Raw genomic sequence first — 20,899 nt, forward strand, 5'->3', positions numbered from 1 at the left:
TGGCCTGTGCGGAGCTGCCTAGGAGTAATGCCCTGGATTTGTGGGCACACAGCTCTGAGCAGCCTCTCTGGGTATCCAGAGGAGGGGACAGGCATTGCAGCACTGCAGTTTCGCTCTAACTCTGCCTCATGCCTTCCCTGGAAGATGCTGGCTGAGGGGTTTTTTTTCACTGCAATCCTAGACTCAGGGAAAAACAGATTTGCAGCAAGAGAGTTTTCTGCCAAGGTGTGTGTGTGTTGGGGGGGGGGCGGAAGTTATGAAATGAAACAAAGAGCCTCATGCAGCATTTTCCTCAGCTGCAGTCTCCAATATCTTGCAGTCTAATGATTCTAGGGCCCTCTTCCGTCTCCTGCCTCTCATTAGGGATGCAACACTGTATCTCTTTTAATAGCATTAGTGTCTGGATCGCTCTCGACAGGAGGTGACCTCAAAGATTTATTAACCTCTTAATAAACCATGCCAGGGCTTGGCTTGCCATTTTGGTTTCTGGATTGCTTCTGTTTCAAAGGGGAGGTGCTCTCGCACTGCACTCTACCTCTCCTGCACAAACAGGACTGCTGAACTCATTGCTTCTGTTTAATAGTAGACCTAGGACAAGGCCAGGACTGGTTTAGCTGGGAGCTCCCACAGCACCTCCTGCTGGGTCAAGCTGGAACTATTCTCCCACATTCAGTGCTCCTACAGCATCCCTTCAGCACCTCCCGCTGGCTGAGACTGAGTCTGGGATGGTATGCGTCCTTGTGCTGCCAATGCGCCTATGTGATTCTGCTAGGAGAATCTGGAGCCATAGTAGTTGTGAAGTCTCTCTCTCCATGCCCCCCAGGATGGTTCTTAATTTCACTCTGCCGGCGCAGTGTTATTGTAATGATGCCATGTCTTCTTGTCTTTCCAGGCTCATCCTTCCGTACGTATCAAAGGAACAGAACACAGCTACAGCCCAGTCCTGTGCCAAGATGACCAGTGCACTGCCAATGTCAAAGGGAGGCACACCCACTGTCCATTCTGCAGCATTTCGGAGGCTTATCAGGACCCGTTCATTCTCCAGGCTCACTACCGGGTCAAACACGTGGACAAGGGGCTTGACTTTGCAGGTAAGATGCCACTTTGAAATGGTTGGACAGCTGGCCTGGTTGGTTTGGAACTTCTCCAGATGCTCCTGTACTCTCTGCAGAAATTGCCCACAGAATTGCCCACAGTGATCCTTAACTCACAACAGATATCCCTAGACTTCCCATAGCTCTGCGTATGGTGGGGAACAGGCTGATTCCCCAGCAGCGGATGCATACACTCAGGTAGTGGCTAATGATAATGAGATATAAAACTTAGGTTGCCAGTTTGGATGCAGCCCACGTTCGGGGCAGGCTGGGGTGAAAGTGGGCCGGTAAGGGCCAGGACCGTGTACTGGTAAGAACCCGCACCGGCCCATGCGCAGCCCACGTTAAAGCGCTGCAGGGCCCTTTGCGTGGCAGCACTGTAACGTTGCTGTGCCCCACGCCCCGTCAGTGGCCCTGCTGGGAGGGCCTCTGATGGGGGGGGGGAGCAGCAACGTTACAGCTGCTGCAGCAAAGGGCCCTGCAGCGCTTTAACTTCCCTGCCCCTTTTGCCCCCCCCTCGGCCGCCAACGGGTCGGGGGGTGCGAAGGGAGCCGCTGCCCTGGGCCCTTTAAATCGCCACTGGAGCCCCGGGCGGTGCAGGCCAGGTGGCCTGGAAGGGCTGGCTGGGGGATGCTGACACCCAGCCCCATCCCTTCCGCCCAAGCCCCCACCTCTTCCAGGGGCTGGAGCCAGCCCCTGCCCCTTACCCATAAGTATCCAGAGTTACTTTCACCCTTGGGGGCAGCAGAGACTGAAAGGTTGGTACCATCTGATGCCTGTTCAGTGGCCCATGAGAAATTAGCTAGTAGGTCAGTGGACAGGTGCCTGTGTCATAGAAACCACTGCCACAGCCGGCACTCATTTGTCAAAGTGCACAGTATGCAACAGCTTGGGACTGGAAGTGAAGGAGAGCCCCGGATTCATTTGAAACTGCAGGGTGAATTTTAGAGAGGCAGAATATAATTATCTAGGTTAGAATCTGGTCAGGACACCTGGGCTCACGCCCTGGACCTTGCAAAAGGTGCCTGGGGATTTTTACTGACCACTAACGGGGGTGTGGCTGTACCTCTCACCTGCACTGTCAGGGAGATGGACTGGGGGAGTCAGTAAATAGCTCTGTTGCCTTCCAGCAGCCTTGCTCTTCCAAACACCAAGGTGGGACAGTGTTCCTGCAGGGGGAAGAGCGCCACCTACTGACTCAGCAAAGCATTACCTGCACCACCTAGTTTTCCCCTAGGAGTAGCCATGCATCAATGGCCTGAGCGGAACCTGCTTAGATGCAGACTCCCTTAAAAATGCTCCAACCTGAAGGGAAATACGCTCCAGATTCAGGTCTCAGCTTTGGAACTAAAATGAGAGGATGATGTTTGCTAAATGGAAAAAGGACTGAGGAAAACCTTTGATTTTACAGTTTCTCAGGAGGTTTTACAAACAATGGAAAGTGTGTGCGCACGTGTGTGTATTAAAAACTACGGAGACAGATTTGAGAGTCCCTTTAAGCAAGCTGCCCATAGCGAAAGTCACATGCAAGTGAAAGGTGTGTAAAAGTTGGGTTCAAATACTGAATGCACTTATGTGCATAGATGTGTGGTCAGGTCTGTGAAAGGCTGCATATCTTCCATCTCCAAGGAATGGGCTCAAGCAGAAAAGAGCAGCATCTTATAGGCCTGGTCTGCACTACAAACTTAGCGTGTTAAGTTGCGTTAAGTAGCGACATAAGCGCGTTAAGTTGATCTAAGAATGTCTGTATCTACACTACCGAGTCCCTTCCGCCAACCTAAGTGGTCTGTAATGTCGACTTCTGCACTCCACCTCCGCGAGAGGCGTAGCGCTTGATTTGACATCCACGGGTGAACATGGGGATAGTGTAGACACTGTGCTGTGCAATTCGAATGAATTGGCCTTCAGGAGGTGTCCCACAGTACTCTGTTGTGACCGCTCTGGAGAACACGTTCAACGCCGCTGCATGTCAGCCAGGTACACAGGAAACAGACGCTCCTCTGTTAAAGCCTGGGGAACTTTTGCATTTTCATTTTCTGTTTGATCAACATGGAGAGTTTGCCAGCACAGCTGATCATGGAGACTCAAGGCCACAAACCTGGTCCAGCGTGGAGTACACTGGAGGTGATGGATCTTATTGCTGTATGGGGAGAAGAGTCTGTGCAGGCAGAGCTCTGATCCAGCAGAAGAAATGCTGACTTCTAGGCCAAGATTGCGCGGGGCATGGGGGAGAAAGGCGACAGCAGGGACATGCAGCAGCGCCACGTGAAAATAAAGGTGCTTTGGCAAGCGTACGAGAAGACAAGGGAGGTGAACAGTCGTTCTGGTTCTGCCCCACAGACATGCCACTTCTACGAGGGCCGCATGTGATTCTCGGCGGCGACCCCACCACTGCCCCAAAACACTCCGTGGATAGCTCCCAGGAGCCCCGGGCGACCTCCAGCAACAACAAGGAGGACATTGTTGACGAGGAAGAGGAGGAAGAGGAGAATGTGAGATTGGCAAGCGGAAGATCAATTCTCCCCAACAGTCAAGAACTTTTCTGAACCCTGGAGCCCATCCTTTCACAGAACCAGTTGGTAGCAGAGCGTGATGCCGGGGAAGGCACCTCTCATGGGTCCACATTTCCAATCAAACTGTCTGGGTTATATGCTATCATTTTTAATGTTGAATCTGAACAAACAAGTAGGTGTAGTGGGTATTGGTGGCCACTCCAGCTATGCAGAGGGTGCTCTCCGAAAAAGACTGTTTATATGCACAGGGCTGGCCCGTGAATCCTCCAGGGAGATCTTTAGGAAGCTTTAATGGAGGTTCTCTGCAATCCATGGTAGGACACTTTCCTGTGCCACTCCAGTATTAACTCTGCTGGCATCATTGTGAGCACACAGCATTGCAGCATAAGGACCAGGTCTGTACCCAGACACCTGCAGCATCTGCTCCCTTGCCACCTCTGTTACCTTCAGGAGAGTGATATCGCATAAGGTCACCTTGGGGAAATGGAAGTTTTCAATGCTAGCCCTTAAACTGCAAACAATGCAACAAGTTATCTGCCCCCTGTTTGGAGAAATCTTGGTCACACAACCACACTTTCCAAAACGTGCCATGATTGTGATTGGAAGGGATCACCATGTATTGCAAGCAGCATTGAAAAAAGAGGGGGATGACGGCTTCCTGTTTGTCTCCTTTCCCGCCTACCCGGTGCTGCTTTTGCAAAAAACAAACTATTTGGGAGCTTTACACTGGTGATTGTCCTCAAGCACCATCCAAGTTGCTGCGGCAAAGGGGGCTTTTCTCAAGTTCCAACCTGGGATCCCAAGGATGTCTTCCCAAAAGCAGCAGTACAAGACCTCTTGCCCACACCTTGTGGCCTTACTCACCATGGCTGGAGCAGCAAACCGACTCTTGCAATAGCCAGCAGTTGTGATTACATTGTGGCTTGCAGTGAAGTGCATTGAGGGCTGGTTTTTTTAATTAAAAAAATTAACCTTGCACCAGAAACAATGTATGCACTGTCAATGCTCCCCTTGTGCTTTGCATTCCTTGCAGCTGAAAACTTGTCCGTCAGCTCATCCTCCACACCAGGACAGACTTTCGCAGATTAGAAGGTAAAAAAAGAAGGGTCAGGAGGACATGCTCAATGAGTTAATGCGTGCCTCCGAGAGTGACAAGACGGAGCTCAGAGCATGGAGGATTGCAGTGTCTGAGAACCTGGACATGGACAGGGAGGACAGGAGAGCATGCAGGGAACAAGAGGGGGCCACACAGGGAGAGATGCTGCAGATTATGAAGGAGCAGTCAGACATGTTGAGGCGTCTGGTTGAGGTTCAAGAATGGCAGCTGGATGCTAGAGTTCCTCTGCAGCCTCTGCTGAGCCTGCTGCCATCCTTGCCCAGTTCCCCATCCTCCTCCCCAAATGTCCTATGAGGCGGCGGGGGGAAGTTCGGTATCCCTGCACTCAACACCAGAAGAGGGTACAAGGACCAGAAGGTGCCCATTCCCCCACCTTTGACTGATTGTAAGCAAGCTTTCCTTGTTTGTCCCCCCACAGCATTATCAGCCCTTTTGCCCCAGGTTATCTTACTTTTCTTTGCTGTGTCTGTGTGTTTATCAGCATAATAAAACTTAATGGGTTGAGGAGAAAAGACTCTTTATTCATTCAACACATGGTGGTTGGTGGAGGTGGAGTTTACGGGGGAGAAAATGCAATGGAGGGGAGAGTTTGATAAGGAACAACACAGGTAAGTGTTGAAACTGGTTTTCAAAGCCTCACGGAGATGCAGAGCCCCTCAATGTGCTCTTCTTATTGCGCTGGTGTCTGGTTGCTCAAAATTGGCTGCCAGGCGATCTGCCTCAACCCCCCACCGTGGCGAAAACTTTTCTCCCTTTGTTTCACAGATATTATGGAGCACACAGCAGGCAGCAATAACAAAGGGGATATTGCTTTCACTGAGGTCTAACCTAGTAAGCAAACAATGCCAGCGACCTTTTAAACGTCCAAAGACACATTCCACCATCATTCTGCACTTGCTCAGCCTATGGGGGAAACCAGTCCATACTGCTGTCCGGTCTGCCTGTATATGGTTTCATGAGCCATAGGAGCAAGGGGTAGGCTGGATCACTATTGGCATTTCAACATCATCAATGGTTATTTTGCAGTCTGAAAAGAAAGTCCCTGCTTGCAGCTTTCTGAACAGATCGGTGTTTCTGAAGATACATATGTCATGCATCTTTCCCGACCATCCCAAGTTGATGTCGGTGAAACGGACCCTGTGATCCACCAGTGCTTGCAACGCTGTTGAGAAGTACCCCTTTCGGTTTATGTACTCTTTGGCAAGGTGGTCTGGTTCCAAGATAGGGATATGCGTTCTGTCGTCCATTACAGAAAAACCATCCACTATGCCCTGCATGTTGCTCAGTGTCAATACCCTTCTTAGCAAAAGTCTGTTGATGGCCCTGCAAACTTGGATCACAACAGATCCTACGGTAGATTTACCCACTCCAAATTTCAGAGTAGCAACTGTGTTAGTCTGTATTCGCAAAAAGAAAAGGAGTACTTGTGGCACCTTAGAGACTAACAATTTATTTGAGCATGAGCTTTCGTGAGCTTATGCTCAAATAAATTAGTTAGTCTCTAAGGTGCCACTAGTACTCCTTTTCTCTTTCCTCTCCAAATTGATGCCCCACTGACTGGTAGCAGTCTGGCATTGCAAGCTTCCACAGAGCTATCGCCACTAGCTTCTCCACTGTCAGAGCAGCTCTCATTTTAGTATTTCTGTGCTTCAGGGCTGGGGAAAGCTCTTTGCACAGTTCCTGGAAAGTGGCCTTGCACATTCGAAAGTTCTGCAGTCACCGCTCATCATCCCATAGCTGCATAACTATGCTGTCCCATCAGTCAGTGCTGGTTTTCCAGGCCCAGAAGCAGTGCTCCACCGTGTCAAGGTGATGCGTGACTGTTGCCAGCAACTGTGAATTGCTCAGCTCTATGTCTTCCAGCAGAGCTGTTTGCATGGCATTACATTGTTCTGTGCAGCGGCTCCTGTATTGGCTGTTTAAATACCCGCAGGATAAGGCGCAAGGTGTTTGTAATGCTCACAACAACAGTGTACAGCTGAGTAGGGTCCATGCTTATTGTGCTATAGCAGGGGTGGGCAAACATCGGCCCACAGGCTGGATCCAGCCCGCCAGCCATTTTAATCTGGCCCTCGAGCTCCTGCTGGGGAGCAGGGATTGGGGCTTGCCCTGCTCCAGCTGGGGAGCAGGGTCAGGAGCCGCGCCACGCATCTCCTGGAAGCAGCTGCATGTCCCCCCCCCCCATCTGGTTCCTATGCGTTGAGGCAGCCAGGACCCTCTGCTCTGCACGCTGCCCCTGCAGCTCCCATTGGCCAGGAACCGCAGCCAATGGGAGCTGCAGGGGCGGTGTCTGCAGATGGGGCAGCATGCAGAGCTGCCTGGGTGTACCTCAGCGTAGGTGCTGGAGAAGGGGCATGTTGCTGCTTCTGGGAGCTGCTTGAGGTAAGCGCCGCCCTGAGCCAATGAACATAGTGTGGACATGCAAGATCGACTTGCTTAAATCGGAGGTTCAATGTCAACTTACATGAAGTTGATTTAACTTTGTAGTGTAGACATGGCCATAGGCTTGGCTGGGGACAGAGGTGGTGCTTCATGTGAGGTCTGCTGGCCGTTAACACTGATCAGCCAGGATGTTGTTTTTGTTCCTGCTCTTCTGCTGTAAATGTGAAGGAAGCTGCCTTTTTTCAGCAAAAAAGGACAATGCTTTAGACTGGTTTGACTCCATTGGATCCGCATTCTGAGCACACAGAGGGGAGGGACAAATGTTTGCCACCTGTGGGCCCCTAGGTTCTGCAGCTGGCTGGAGACTGCTTCAGTCCCCAGCATTATTTAGAGCCGTTTGATGACTGCTTGATTTTACACCTGGCTACATATGGCCCCAAGGCAGTTGAAAATAGCTTGAAACACAGAGGCGCTGCAATCATGCCCCATTTCATTTGGCTACAGCCCTGCACTCTGGGGATGGGTGTAGTGTCGCTGCACTGGCCTCCCAGAGAGTCACCTCACTAAAGGGGAGTTCCCAGGTAGCCGATAACACCAGTTTTCTAGTGGCTTGGTGCCAGCAGTACTGGAGACCAGAATCTGCCCCACCATCTTTGACTGAGGGACTCCTAACGTAAACCTGCATGCATGAGATCAGGTGCAGATTCTTTTTTGCTTCCACTGGATCGAATTATTGTGTTGTACTGTACGTGGCCCACTATTTTGTAAGGAAAGATTTTGTCAACATGGCTCTGTGGCCACTCCCTAATCCCATTACAAAGCAGTTGCTAGCCAGTCACATGACCCTTTGATTAGCTTTTATAAATAGATTTGCTGTTTAAAGAGCAGCAGGTTTAAGCAAGCAAGGCAACCCCCACCCTACCCGCCCCCACTCACACAGGCACACCGCTCACATCAGGAAGGACACAGCAGAGAAGAAATCTGTGGGGTCATGCCACCTAATATAGGTTAACCTGGCCAACTTCCTGTGTGCATCATTACATTCTGCTCACCCAGACTCCACACTGCAGTTTCAGCTGGATATACTGGCAGAACATTTCTTTACCAAAGATGATTTGAAGCATCTGGTGCTGCCCATAGTTGGAGGTTGGATATGAGACTAAATGGACCTTGGGTCTGATCCAATCTGGCAGTTCTTGTGGTTTTTATTATTCCTACTGTTGGCACTCATGTAGAGCCTTTCCTTTCTCTAGTACCTTCTTCAATTGCTTATAGATCACAAGGTGATACTATTGGGGTTTTTATTGCATGTGTCCATTTGGCTGTACAGCACCCTGAAAGCTGCTTTAGAAACATCGTCATTGTTTCACCTCAGGTGAAATTCACCTCTGTGCAGAGGGGCCACACAGCCTCCATGCACCACAGAAGTCCTACATAAGCCCACAGACGTGAGTCGGAAGTGGCTCATAGTGGTTGTGTGAAGCATTGGAACAGAGGTGAATTTCACTCTTCTAGACCAGTGGTTCTCAAACTGTGGGTCGGGACCCCCTTTGAATTGGGTCACCAGGGCTGGCTTAGACTTGCTGGGGCCCAGGGATGAAGCCCAAGCCCCACTACTCAGGGCCAAAGCCAAAGCCCGAGGGCTTCAGCCCTGGGTGGCAGGACTCAAGTTGCAGGTCCCTGGCCTGGGGCTCAAGCCCTTGAGCTTCAGCTTTGGCCCCCCTGCTCGGAGCGGTGGGGCTCGGGCTTTGACTGCCCCACCCAGGGTAGTGGAGCTTGGGCGGGCTCAGGCTTCAGACCCCCTCCTGGAGTCGTGAAGTATTTTTTGTTGTCAGAAGGGGGTGAGAACCCCTGATCTAGAGCATCATCTACTTAAACAGCTGCTACATTTCAATGCTGGGATGCTAAGTATATATTTTTTAACACACGAGTACCAACACATAGGGAATACATGATGGTGAAGTGGAATAGGAAGGTATCATCAGCATGAATTTGAGATGGCTGATCCGCTCCTGGGGAGTGAATCCAAGAGTAAGTAACCCAGGCCATCCCGAGTGAGTACCAATACCACCTTTGTACCACCCTCATCTCTGTACCAATCCTCCACTGCCCTGTATACAGTACTTGCTAATTGCTCATGCTACAGAACAGCCAGCTGAGGATGGTTTAGAGAGTATATATTTTGCTATTTAACTGGGACTTTTTTGTGCCATTCTCCCTGGAAAGCCAAGAGTTTAGGTCACCAGAAGCCCAATTCATTCCTGCTATAGAGCTGAGGGCTTCCTGCTATCTTTGCCTCTTCCCTGTCCTTCGCTGGCCCCCAGCACAGACTAGAGCAGCCTGAAGGCTGTCCTAGCTTGTGACCAAGAGCAGTGACTCAGAGGGGCTCCTGCAGCAGAGGGAATAACTGGAGTGCAGTGTTGGAGTCCTTTGAAAGGTCTATGTCACAGCCCTGTGGCCCTAGGAATGCAGTGATTTCCCTCAAAGGGTAGCATGCTGGCCATTGTAGGCTGTGTTTAGCTGTGTAACTAGGGTGGAGAGCTTGGGCTGTTAATGAGATACATATTGGGCCTGACATGACTTTGCAGGCATCCATTACAGAGAAACCAACCCCTTGGAAAGTGTCCTTCGTAGGTGATGCTCTTGTGATTGATCAGCTGCTGATTCGGGAGCTTTGGGAAAGCGGATCACTGTTTATTTTTAGCATATTTGTCCTTCTCTCTTGACACACACACAAAAAGAGAGAGAGGGAGATGATTTAATTCATCTTTACTGGAGTGAGTGTGACACCAGGAGTCTTGGATAAACAGCTCCTTTGGTCAAGGTCCTCTGCAACTGCTTCATTGCCATAAAGCAACAATGTACAGAACACGTGGTCCAGAGTAACTGCTGACCGAGGACAGTTCTAACCATGTGGAGGAGGACAGTACTGTGAAGCATCTCCGTCTGCTCTGCCAACACAGCCCACACTCTCTGCAGAGTCCAAATTCACCCCTTCCTGGGTCTTGGCTTTATGAACAAAGAAATCACCAAACTATTATCATAGCGAGAAGCTCAAACCTTCCTTGCAGGATTGGCTGCTCCTGGGGTTCCTCCCTCAGGGATGCTCAGCTCACACCAACTCTTCCCTCCTCCAAGATCCACTCCCACCTCTCTTCTGTCTGGGTAAGATGAGGAGAGCAGGAGAACGGTATAAGGGACAGGTTGAGAGGGAGGCTTGTGCGGAAGGAAGTGGGGTGCAAGAGGAGTGGAGCAGAGGTGCAGGCAGGAGTGAGCTGTATATACCACGGCCACCTGTTCACTGACAGAGAAAGAGGTAGAGGGAGCTGAGTTGCTCTGGCTGAGGTAATGCTGCCCACCAGTGGCAGAGCTAGGAATACAAACCAGGAGTCCTGGCTCCCAGTCCTCTGCTCTAGCCACTAGATCACACTCATCAGTTTCTATCTGTTCAGATCACTGTGGTGATCTCTGAGTAGAAGCTGGAGGATGATGGGAACTGTGGAAAGGGCTTTGTCCCCATCTGTTGTCAAGCTGCCTATAAATGGCATGATTCCCACTAGCTGCTCAGGAACTGCCACAGCAGATAATTGCTTCAGCTGCCGTTGGACATTGTGCTGCTGGGCAGGTCTATTCTCTACGGCTGAGGGAGGGTCCCTCATTACACCCTCATCAGATGGTGCTGAGGATCCTACTGCTTCTCTCTGGGGTCTGTTGTTTTTCCCTCCCAAAGGGGTCTCCCATTTCTGGCCCAGCCTATGTTCTAAGTTTACTTTTGCTTCAGGGCACAAGCTGACTCCTGCAAGCTGACTCCTACCTCCCTGCGAGCAGCAGTCCAGGCAGGGCTCTGATCCGCCGAAGCAGCAGCTGTGTTCCTGGTCCAGTGCATCTTGCTTAGAATTCCGGGCCCTGATGCACTGTTAAGGGCATGTGTGAATCAGAAATTGCTCCATAAAAGTCAAGGGAGTGACACGATTCTAAAATCAGTGAGAGAGTGGAGATCCCAGCCCCAGGCTGGCAGGGACTAGGAACCCTGCGGAGACCACAGCCAATGGCCAGATTACCCAGAGAACTCTGTTCCCATTTTAGCACCTAAAGGAAGGGTCAGATTTTCAGCTCAGCCCCCTGGAGCCCCTTCCCCCCAGCCCATGATGAACAGCGGCAAAATCTTTCCCTATTCCCATAGAACAATGGAGAATTACCTTCCTCATGTTCAATAGTGGGAAATTCACTCCCCCCTCCCACTGAGAGCAAATGGGAGCTGAGGCCTTCTGAAAATCTGGCTCTAATATCCTGGATGGCATGGTTGCTCCTCATCCCAGTGACTCCCACTCTGCCCCAGCTGGCTCTTGGAGTGACCGCGATGGGATCCAGAGAGAGGGTTGCTGCTTCTCAGATCAAATGACAGGAGATCTTCCTGCTGACACCACCCTGGACCCTGTGCCCATCGCCTGGTGCAAAGAGACTCTGACTGTAGAGATGCCCCAGCTGGCTCCCCAGACGGTGATTACCTTGATATAGAAACTGAACTCCTAGCTGGGAGCTGAAGAGGAAAGACCACAGAAATGGGCTGGGTATGAAAGAGCCTGTGAAACATTGAGCTGACTCCTTGTCAAAGCCCTCACAGCTGGGAGCCAGCTCCGTTCTTTCTGTGGAGGCAGCCTGGACTTGGCATGGGGCTGGTGTTGCATTGGGAGTGCACTTTCTCTTCCACAGCGAAATTGAGGCCATAAATCTGGCAGCTTGGCTGGCTTTGATGGCTCTGAAAAGGAGCCCTCGTAGGAGGGGGTGGTGCTCCGGGTTTCCAGGAATTCTATTGGCTGTTGGTTTGGTTTAAAGCCACCTCAGGCATCCTTACCTTATGGGGTCTGGTTCCACTTGGGCATCTGCTCCAAAGGCCCAAGGAGTTTGCTGCTTCTCCATCCCACCCCCAAAGAAACTCATGCCTGGTTTGAGGCAGCTAGTGCCCTGCTGCAGTCCCAGAACCACTGCAGCACTGGTGGCTCTGCCAGAAGCCGTCAGCAGCTTTCCATCACCTGCTGTCAGCCAGTGAGCTCATTCCAATCAATGCAGCAATTACGTAGCACATCTTGCATGTGAGCAAGCCGGTGGCTGGTAGCTCACAGCTGCATTGGGGCAAAGGGGGGCCAAGGGCAGGGGTAGGGAGAGCTTTTAATAGAAAATACTGGTGTTATTTTTAATGTTGCTGGAATGTCTGTGATGTTTGGAGTCCCTTCCTGGAGTGCCCCTGGTCTCCCTACCCTGTGGGTTCACATGCGCAGCTTCCTTTCCCAGGGTTTGGGGTAACGGGCTGCTCACCCAGAAGTCTCCCTCACCTCCCCAGGGCCCCTGCGATGTCTCATGCTGCTCTCTCTCACCCCAACCACCAACAGGGATTGAGGGTGCCAGGTTTAGCATCTTTCCTGCCTTCAGCAGTCTCCTGCTATCCAGAGCACTTGTTCCATGTTGGGGTTCAGGCTCTCAGAGCTCCTTATTAGCACTATTGCAGTAGTGCCCAGAGGGATGGGGGGTTGGGAATTCAGGAGCACTCTTTCCCCTGGAGCTCAGGGGCCTCAGGTCTTCTTACATGGCTCTCTATGGGTTACAAATTCCCAGGATTCCTGGCTTATATTTTGCATACTGATCTTCTTCTGAGCTTCTTTTCATACTCACCAAATGTTTTTTTCTCTCTGCTCTCTTGGATTGCAGAATCCCAGGATTCCAGGTTTGGATGTCGCACATCAAACTTTCTCACTTGCTCTCTTGTGTTTCAGAACTTTTCTTGTTCTTTATATTGTAATTCTGGATTTCAGGGGTTTTGCTTGCTTGTTTGTTTTTGCAACCCTGGAGGATGCCCAGTCACAGATCTGTGCTTCAGAACTCCTGGTGTGATACAGTCAGTCCTCCTCTCAGTTCCCCACACTGCTACACTACTGCTTCACACAAAAACATCTGGATTTCGGGCTCCAGCAGACAGAACAAGGCCCAGCCCACACCGTGTGTTAAAGTGACTAGTGCTGAAATACAAATGGAGTCTGTATCATGGCATGTTAAAGAGAGGTTCCACACAGACTAAAGTGCTGTGTAGGCAGGGCACAGAATAATTATAAATAATAGCAGATAGAAGGCTATATTCTATGCAGAGCAGAAACTAAACATAATCAAATACAAACATCTGCAAGAGCGATATTACTGGTCAGGCTTAGCCCTGCAGTTGCCAAGCATGTCAGAGTTTAGCTTCAGAGCCTGAAAATTGGCTCATTGTGTAGCTTCTCAGGCGTGAGCATTCTTATGACTAATAGATCTGAGGAAGTGTGTGGGGTGGTTTTGCTATAAAGAGGGGCCCACCTGGCAAATGATAAAGGCAGAGCCTTCTTTCTGTGTTGCAGAGGCCGGGGATCTCTTGGAGCCCTACATTCACTGCCTGGCCCTGTCTATGCTAAGCACATGGTCTCAGCATTTCCTACCATTGCTCATGCCGGTTGAGCAGCACCGATAGTGTGACCACAATTAGGAGCCCAAGTGTAGAGTAGGTGACCAGACAGCAAGTATGAAAAATCAGAATAGTTTTGTTTCGGGCTGTGGGGGGGAGAGGTTATAGTTGTGTATATAAGACAAAGCACCTAATATCGGGACGTCTGGTCACCCCAGTGTAGACATGCCTCCAAAACACCAGATTGATTAGACCTGCTGCAAGAAGGATTATGTGACAGTGTTAAAATACATGGGTGGCTACCACCACCCCGTGCCGCCGCCCTCCCATTGATAGCTGGGCTCCCCGTGCTGCCATCAGCCCATTGATAGCCGGGCTCCCCGTGCCGCCGCCCTCCCATTGATAGCTGGGCTCCCCGTGCCGCCCTCCCATTGATAGCAGGGCTCCCCGTGCTGCCACCAGCCCATTGATAGCCGGGCTCCCCGTGCCGCCGCCCTCCCATTGATAGCTGGGCTCCCCGTGCCGCCGCCCTCCCATTGATAGCAGGGCTCCCCGTGCTGCCATCAGCCCATTGATAGCAGGGCTCCCCGTGCTGCCACCAGCCCATTGATAGCCGGGCTCCCCGTGCCGCCGCCCTCCCATTGATAGCTGGGCTCCCCATGCTTCCACCAGCCCATTGATAGCAGGGCTCCCCGTGCTGCCGCCCGCCCATTGATAGCTGGGCTCCCCGAGCTGCCACCAGCCCATTGATAGCTGGGCTCCCCGTGCTGCCACCAGCCCATTGATAGCAGGGCTCCCCGTGCCGCCGCCCTCCCATTGATAGCAGGGCTCCCCGAGCTGCCAACAGACCATTGATAGCAGGGCTCCCCGTGCTGCCATCGGCCCATTGATAGCTGGGCTCCCCATGCTGCCACCAGCCCATTGATAGCAGGGCTCCCCGTGCTTCCACCAGCCCATTGATAGCCGGGCTCCCCGTGCTGCCACCAGCCCATTGATAGCAGGGCTCCCCGTGCTGCCGCCCGCCCATTGATAGCTGGGCTCCCCGAGCTGCCAACAGACCATTGATAGCACGGCTCCCCATGCTTCCACCAGCCCATTGATAGCTGGGCTCCCCGTGCTTCCACCAGCCCATTGATAGCTGGGCTCCCCGTGCTGCCACCAGCCCATTGATAGCTGGGCTCCCTGTGCTGCCGCCAGCCCATTGATAGCTGGGCTCCCCGTGCTGCCACCAGCCCATTGATAGCAGGGCTCCCCGTGCTGCCGCCCGCCCATTGATAGCTGGGCTCCCCGTGCTGCTGTTAGGGGCTTATTCCTTCACCCTCTCACTTCCCTGGTCCTTCTCGCATGAACAGAGAGCAACAATACCCGAAGTCCAAAGGTGCAAACAATTAGATGTTTATTGGGGTGAACTTCCAGCAAGCATGATTCCGGTTTCCTTCATTAATATCCTCCTTCCCAGCTCTGACACCACAGAGCCTTAGCCCTGTGTCCCTGTTCCCATTCCTACCCTTAGCCAAACATGATTCCAGTTTCTCCAGCCCCATTCCCTGTTCCCATTTCCCCTTTTAGCAAAACATGATTCCAATTTCCTTACCCCTGTTCCCTGTTCCCATTTCCCCCACCCGCATGCCCATGCCCATGCCCACCCCCACCCCCCTATTTCCTGATTGACTGCAGACTATATAGTAAAACTTGACTTCTGCGTTGCTATACCTTAACCAATCATGTTCCTGAAATTTAACGAACCAATCCTAACATATTGTAACATGATTATGTACCCAATTATATCCCACCACCTTAATTAGTTTTCACCCAGCAAAATTAATTATACAGCAGACAGAAACAATCACAGAACCAGACAGAGATTATACAGACAAACAATAGCAAAGTGGGAACTATAATGACAAAACAATACAGAAGTGAGGATTTCACATCCCAGCTATTGATAAGTGAGTTCTTGCCAGACAGGATGCTATCAAACTAAGTTTCCTTTTACATTTTCTAGGCACTTCCCTTTCTCTGGAGGTGATAGGCACTATCAGGACAGGATTGTATTCCTAAGGGTATGTCTACACTACGAAATTAGGTCGAATTTATAGAAGTCGGTTTTTTTGAAATCGGTTTTATATATTCGAGTGTGTGTGTCCCCACAGAAAATGCTCTAAGTGCATTAAGTGCATTAACTCGGCGGAGCGCTTCCACAGTACCGAGGCAAGCATCGACTTCTGGAGCGTTGCACTGTGGGTAGCTATCCCACAGTTCCCGCAGTCTCCGCTGCCCATTGGAATTCTGGGTTGATATCCCAATGCCTGATGGGGCTAAAACATTGTCGCGGGTGGTTCTGGGTACATATCGTCAGGACCCCGTTCCCACCCTCCCTCCCCCCGTGAAAGCAAGGGCAGACAATCATTTCGCGCCTTTTTTGTCTGCTGCCAGCCAAAGATGTAAAGGATCAATGGAGTGGGTCAGAACAAGACATAGACCAGATTTGTTTTGGACTCATTTTCCTCCTCCCCTGTCTAGATCACACTGCAGTCAGTCACAGAGAAGGCGCAGCGAGGTTAATCTAGCCATGTATCAATCAGAGGCCAGGCTAACCTCCTTGTTCCAATAACAACGATAACTTTGGTGCACCATTTCTTATTGGAACCCTCCGTGCAGTCCTGCCTGAAATACTCCTTGATGTACAGGCACACCCTTTGTTGATTTTAGCTCCCTGAAGCCAACCCTGTAAGCCGTGTCGTCAGTCGCCCCTCCCTCCGTCAGAGCAACGGCAGACAATCGTTCCGCGCCTTCTTTCTGTGCGGACGCCATACCAAGGCAAGCATGGAGGCCGCTGAGCTCATTTTGGCAATTAGGAGCACATCAACCACCACACGCATTATCCAGCAGTATATGCAGCACCAGAACATGGCAACGCGATACCGGGCGAGGAGGCGACGTCAGCGCGGTCCCGTGAGTGATCAGGACATGGACACAGATTTCTCTGAAAGCATGGGCCCTGCCAATGCATGCATCATGGTGCTAATGGGGCAGGTTCATGCTGTGGAACGCCGATTCTGGGCTCGGGAAACAAGCACAGACTGGTGGGACCGCATAGTGTTGCAGGTCTGGGACGATTCCCAGTGGCTGCGAAACTTTCGCATGCGTAAGGGCACTTTCATGGAACTTTGTGACTTGCTTTCCCCTGCCCTGAAGCGCATGAATACCAGGATGAGAGCAGCCCTCACAGTTGAGAAGCGAGTGGCGATAGCCCTGTGGAAGCTTGCAACGCCAGACAGCTACCGGTCAGTTGGGAATCAATTTGGAGTGGGCAAATCTACTGTGGGGGCTGCTGTGATGCAAGTAGCTCACGCAATCAAAGATCTGCTGATATCAAGGGTAGTGACCCTGGGAAATGTGCAGGTCATAGTGGATGGCTTTGCTGCAATGGGATTCCCTAACTGTGGTGGGGCTATAGACGGAACCCATATCCCTATCTTGACACCAGAGCACCAAGCCGGCGAGTACATAAACCGCAAGGGGTACTTTTCGATAGTGCTGCAAGCTCTGGTGGATCACAAGGGACGTTTCACCAACATCAACGTGGGATGGCCGGGAAAGGTGCATGACGCTCGCATCTTCAGGAACTCTGGTCTGTTTCAAAAGCTGCAGGAAGGGACTTTCTTCCCAGACCAGAAAATAATTGTTGGGGATGTTGAAATGCCTATATGTATCCTTGGGGACCCAGCCTACCCCTTAATGCCATGGCTCATGAAGCCGTACACAGGCAGCCTGGACAGTGGTCAGGAGCTGTTCAACTACAAGCTGAGCAAGTGCAGAATGGTGGTAGAATGTGCATTTGGACGTTTAAAGGCGCGCTGGCGCAGTTTACTGACTCGCTTAGACCTCAGCGAAACCAATATTCCCACTGTTATTACTGCTTGCTGTGTGCTCCACAATATCTGTGAGAGTAAGGGGGAGACGTTTATGGCGGGGTGGGAGATTGAGGCAAATCGCCTGGCTGCTGGTTACGCGCAGCCAGACACCAGGGCGGTTAGAAGAGCTCAGGAGGGCGCGGTACGCATCAGAGAAGCTTTGAAAACCAGTTTCATGACTGGCCAGGCTACTGTTCTAAAGTTCTGTTTGTTTCTCCTTGATGAAACCCCCCGCCCCTTGGTTCACTCTACTTCCCTGTAAGCTAACCACCCTCCCCTCCTCCCTTTAATCACCGCTTGCAGAGGCAATAAAGTCATTGCTGCTTCACAGTCATGCATTCGTTATTCATTCATCACACAAATAGGGGGATGACTACCAAGGTATCCCAGGAGGGGTGGTGGAGGAGGGAAGGAAAATGCCACACAGCACTTTAAGCACAGCACTTTAAAAGTTTACAACTTTAAAATTTATTGAATGACAGCCTTCTTTTTTTTGGGCAATCCTCTGTTGTGGAGTCGCTGGTTGGCCGGAGGCCCCCCCACCGCGTTCTTGGGCGTCTGGGTGTGGAGGCTATGGAACTTGGGGAGGAGGGCGGTTGGTTACAGAGGGGCAGCAGTGGCAGTCTGTGCTCCAGCTGCCTTTGCTGCAGCTCAACCATACACTGGAGCATTCTGGTTTGGTCCTGCAGCAGCCTCAGCATTGAATCCTGCCTTCTCTCATCACGCTGCCGCCACATTTGAGCTTCAGCCCTGTCTTCAGCCCACAACTTACTCTCTTCAGCCCTCCACCTCTCCTCCCGGTCATTTTGTGCTTTCCTGCACTCTGACATTATTTGCCTCCACGCATTCGTCTGTGCTCTGTCAGTGTGAGAGGACAGCATTAGCTCGGAGAACATTTCATCTCGAGTGCGTTTTTTTTTCTTTCTAAGCTTCACTAGCCTCTGGGAAGGAGAAGATCCTGTGATCATTGAAACACATCCAGCTGGTGGAGAAAAAAAAAGGGACAGCGGTATTTAAAAAGACACATTTTATAAAACAGTCGCTACACTCTTTCAGGGTAAACCTTGCTGTTAACATTACATACATAGCACATGTGCTTTCGTTACAAGGTCGCATTTTGCCTCCTCCCACCGCGTGACTACCCCCTCAACCCTCCCCTCTCCCCGTGGCTAACAGCGGGGAACATTTCTGTTCAGCCACAGGCAAACAGCACAGCAGGAATGTGTCCCTGAAGAAAAGCACCCTATTTCAACCAGGTGACCATGAATTATATCTCACTCTCCTGAGGATAACACAGAGAGAGAAAGAACGGATTTTGGTTGAATGCCAGCAAACATACACTGCAATGCTTTGTTCTACAGTGATTCCCGAGTATGTGTTACTGGCCTGGAGTGATAAAAGTGTCCTACCATGAAGGACGAAATAAGGCTGCCCTCCCCAGAAACCTTTTGCAAAGGCTTTAGGACTACATCTAGGAGAACCGCAAATGCCAGGGCAAAGTAATCCTTTCACATGCTTGCTTTTAAACCATGTATAGCATTTTAAAAGGTACACTCACCAGAGGTCCCTTCTCCGCCTGCTGGGTCCAGGAGGCAGCCTTGGGTGGGTTCGGGGGGTACTGGCTCCAGGTCTAGGGTGAGAAACAGTTCCTGGCTGTCGGGAAAACCGGTTTCTCCGCTTGCTTGCTGTGAGCTATCTACAACCTCCTCCTCATCATCATCTTCTTCGTCCCCAAAACCTGCTTCCGTATTGCCTCCATCTCCATTGAAGGAGTCAAACAACACGGCTGGGGTAGTGGTGGCTGAACCCCCTAAAATGGCATGCAGCTCATCATAGAAGCGGCATGTTTGGGGCTCTGACCCAGAGCGGCTGTTCGCCTCTCTGGTTTTCTGGTAGGCTTGCCTCAGCTCCTTCAGTTTCACGCGGCACTGCTTTGGGTCCCTGTTATGGCCTCTGTCCTTCATGCCCTGGGAGATTTTCACAAAGGTTTTGGCATTTCGAAAACTGGAACGGAGTTCTGATAGCACGGATTCCTCTCCCCAAACAGTGATCAGATCCCGTACCTCCCGTTCGGTCCATGCTGGAGCTCTTTTGCGATTCTGGGACTCCATCATGGTCACCTGTGCTGATGAGCTCTGCATGGTCACCTGCAGCTTGCCACGCTGGCCAAACAGGAAATGAGATTCAAAAGTTCGCGGTTCTTTTCCTGTCTACCTGGCCAGTGCATCTGAGTTGAGAGTGCTGTCCAGAGCGGTCATAATGGAGCAGTCTGGGATAGCTCCCGGAGGCCAATACCATCGAATTGTGTCCACAGTACCCCAAATTCGAGCTGGGAATGTCGATTTAAGCGCTAATCCACTTGTCAGGGGTGGAGTAAGGAAATCGATTTTAAGAGCCCTTTAAGTCGAAATAAAGGGCTTCACTGTGTGGACGGGTGCAGGTTTAAATCGATTTAACGCTGCTAAATTCGACCTAAAGTCCTAGTGTAGACCAGGGCTAACAGCCCAATAGCACCTGATTTCAATGTGACTAGTTTGGAATGTGAGGATGTGACCGTTTGCTTCCCAGCTTATGGCTGCCTCTGTTGCTTAGCCAAAGGCCTTAGCCTAAGAACAGGGCCTCAGACTGTCACAGTAAGAGAAGGCCCTTACACCGGCAGTCAGTGATTTTGATTCTCTTTTGTACCTCTATAACTAGCCAAATGATAAGAATACACCTAAATTCTTAGAGTATAGGCCTTTACAGACAGGCCTGAATATCTGTATCCTAACAGCTGCCACCAGCCCTTTTATAGCAGGGCTCCCCGTGCTGCCATCGGCCCATTGATAGCAGGGCTCCCCGTGCTGCCACCAACCCATTGATAGCTGGGCTCCCCGTGCTGCCACCAGCCCATAGATAGCAGGGCTCCCCGTGCTGCCACCAGCCCATAGATAGCAGGGCTCCCCGTGCTGCCACCCGCCCATTGATAGCAGGGCTCCCCATGCTGAGCTGGTGTTAGCTGCGATGGAAAATGTGCAGATGCTTTCCCCAGTGCGGGATGTCTCCCTCTCCCTCCCCACTCCGGGAAGTGACAACTTCAGCCCTGCTCAGTGATAACCTCCCTGACATGCAGCATGTAGGCCTGAAGGCAAGAGGAGCCTTTCCACCATCTCCAGGCCCTGAGCACCTGCCTGGTGGGACGTGCTTGTAGCAGAGCCTGTTGAAAACCCTTCGATCCTCACTGGGGCTTTGCCGTTGCCAGGACTGAAGATCCTGCGGTGCTGCAGTCACTGCGAGATTGTGGGCACGATCAAAGGGGAGAAGAAGTTCAAAGGGGCACACTGGCACTGTTACCGCTGCCGCAACGGCTTCAACCGGCGGGACGAGGCGGTGAAGCACTTCAAGACCCACTTCCGGAACCCCCACACCACCTTCCAGATCCAGGTCACGCAGGTGAGCACTGGTGT

The 20,899-nt window shown here is 51.4% G+C and overlaps 1 protein-coding gene across 3 annotated transcripts in view; it reads left to right on the plus strand.

Annotated features, from left to right (window-relative positions):
- The window catches only part of LOC311531749 (uncharacterized protein), a 106,145-nt gene that overhangs the window by 60,020 nt on the left and 25,226 nt on the right, over positions 1-20,899 (plus strand). For all 3 annotated transcript variants that reach the window (XM_084649419.1, XM_084649420.1, XM_084649418.1), the window contains exons 2-3: positions 893-1,091; positions 20,695-20,885. In XM_084649419.1, the coding sequence (XP_084505545.1) occupies positions 893-1,091; positions 20,695-20,885 (390 nt within the window). The remainder of the gene's footprint in view (positions 1-892; positions 1,092-20,694; positions 20,886-20,899) is intronic.

Source organism: Lepidochelys olivacea, assembly GCF_965140295.1.
Source record: "Lepidochelys olivacea isolate rLepOli2 genome assembly, chromosome: 15".
Classification (NCBI taxonomy): domain Eukaryota; kingdom Metazoa; phylum Chordata; order Testudines; family Cheloniidae; genus Lepidochelys; species Lepidochelys olivacea.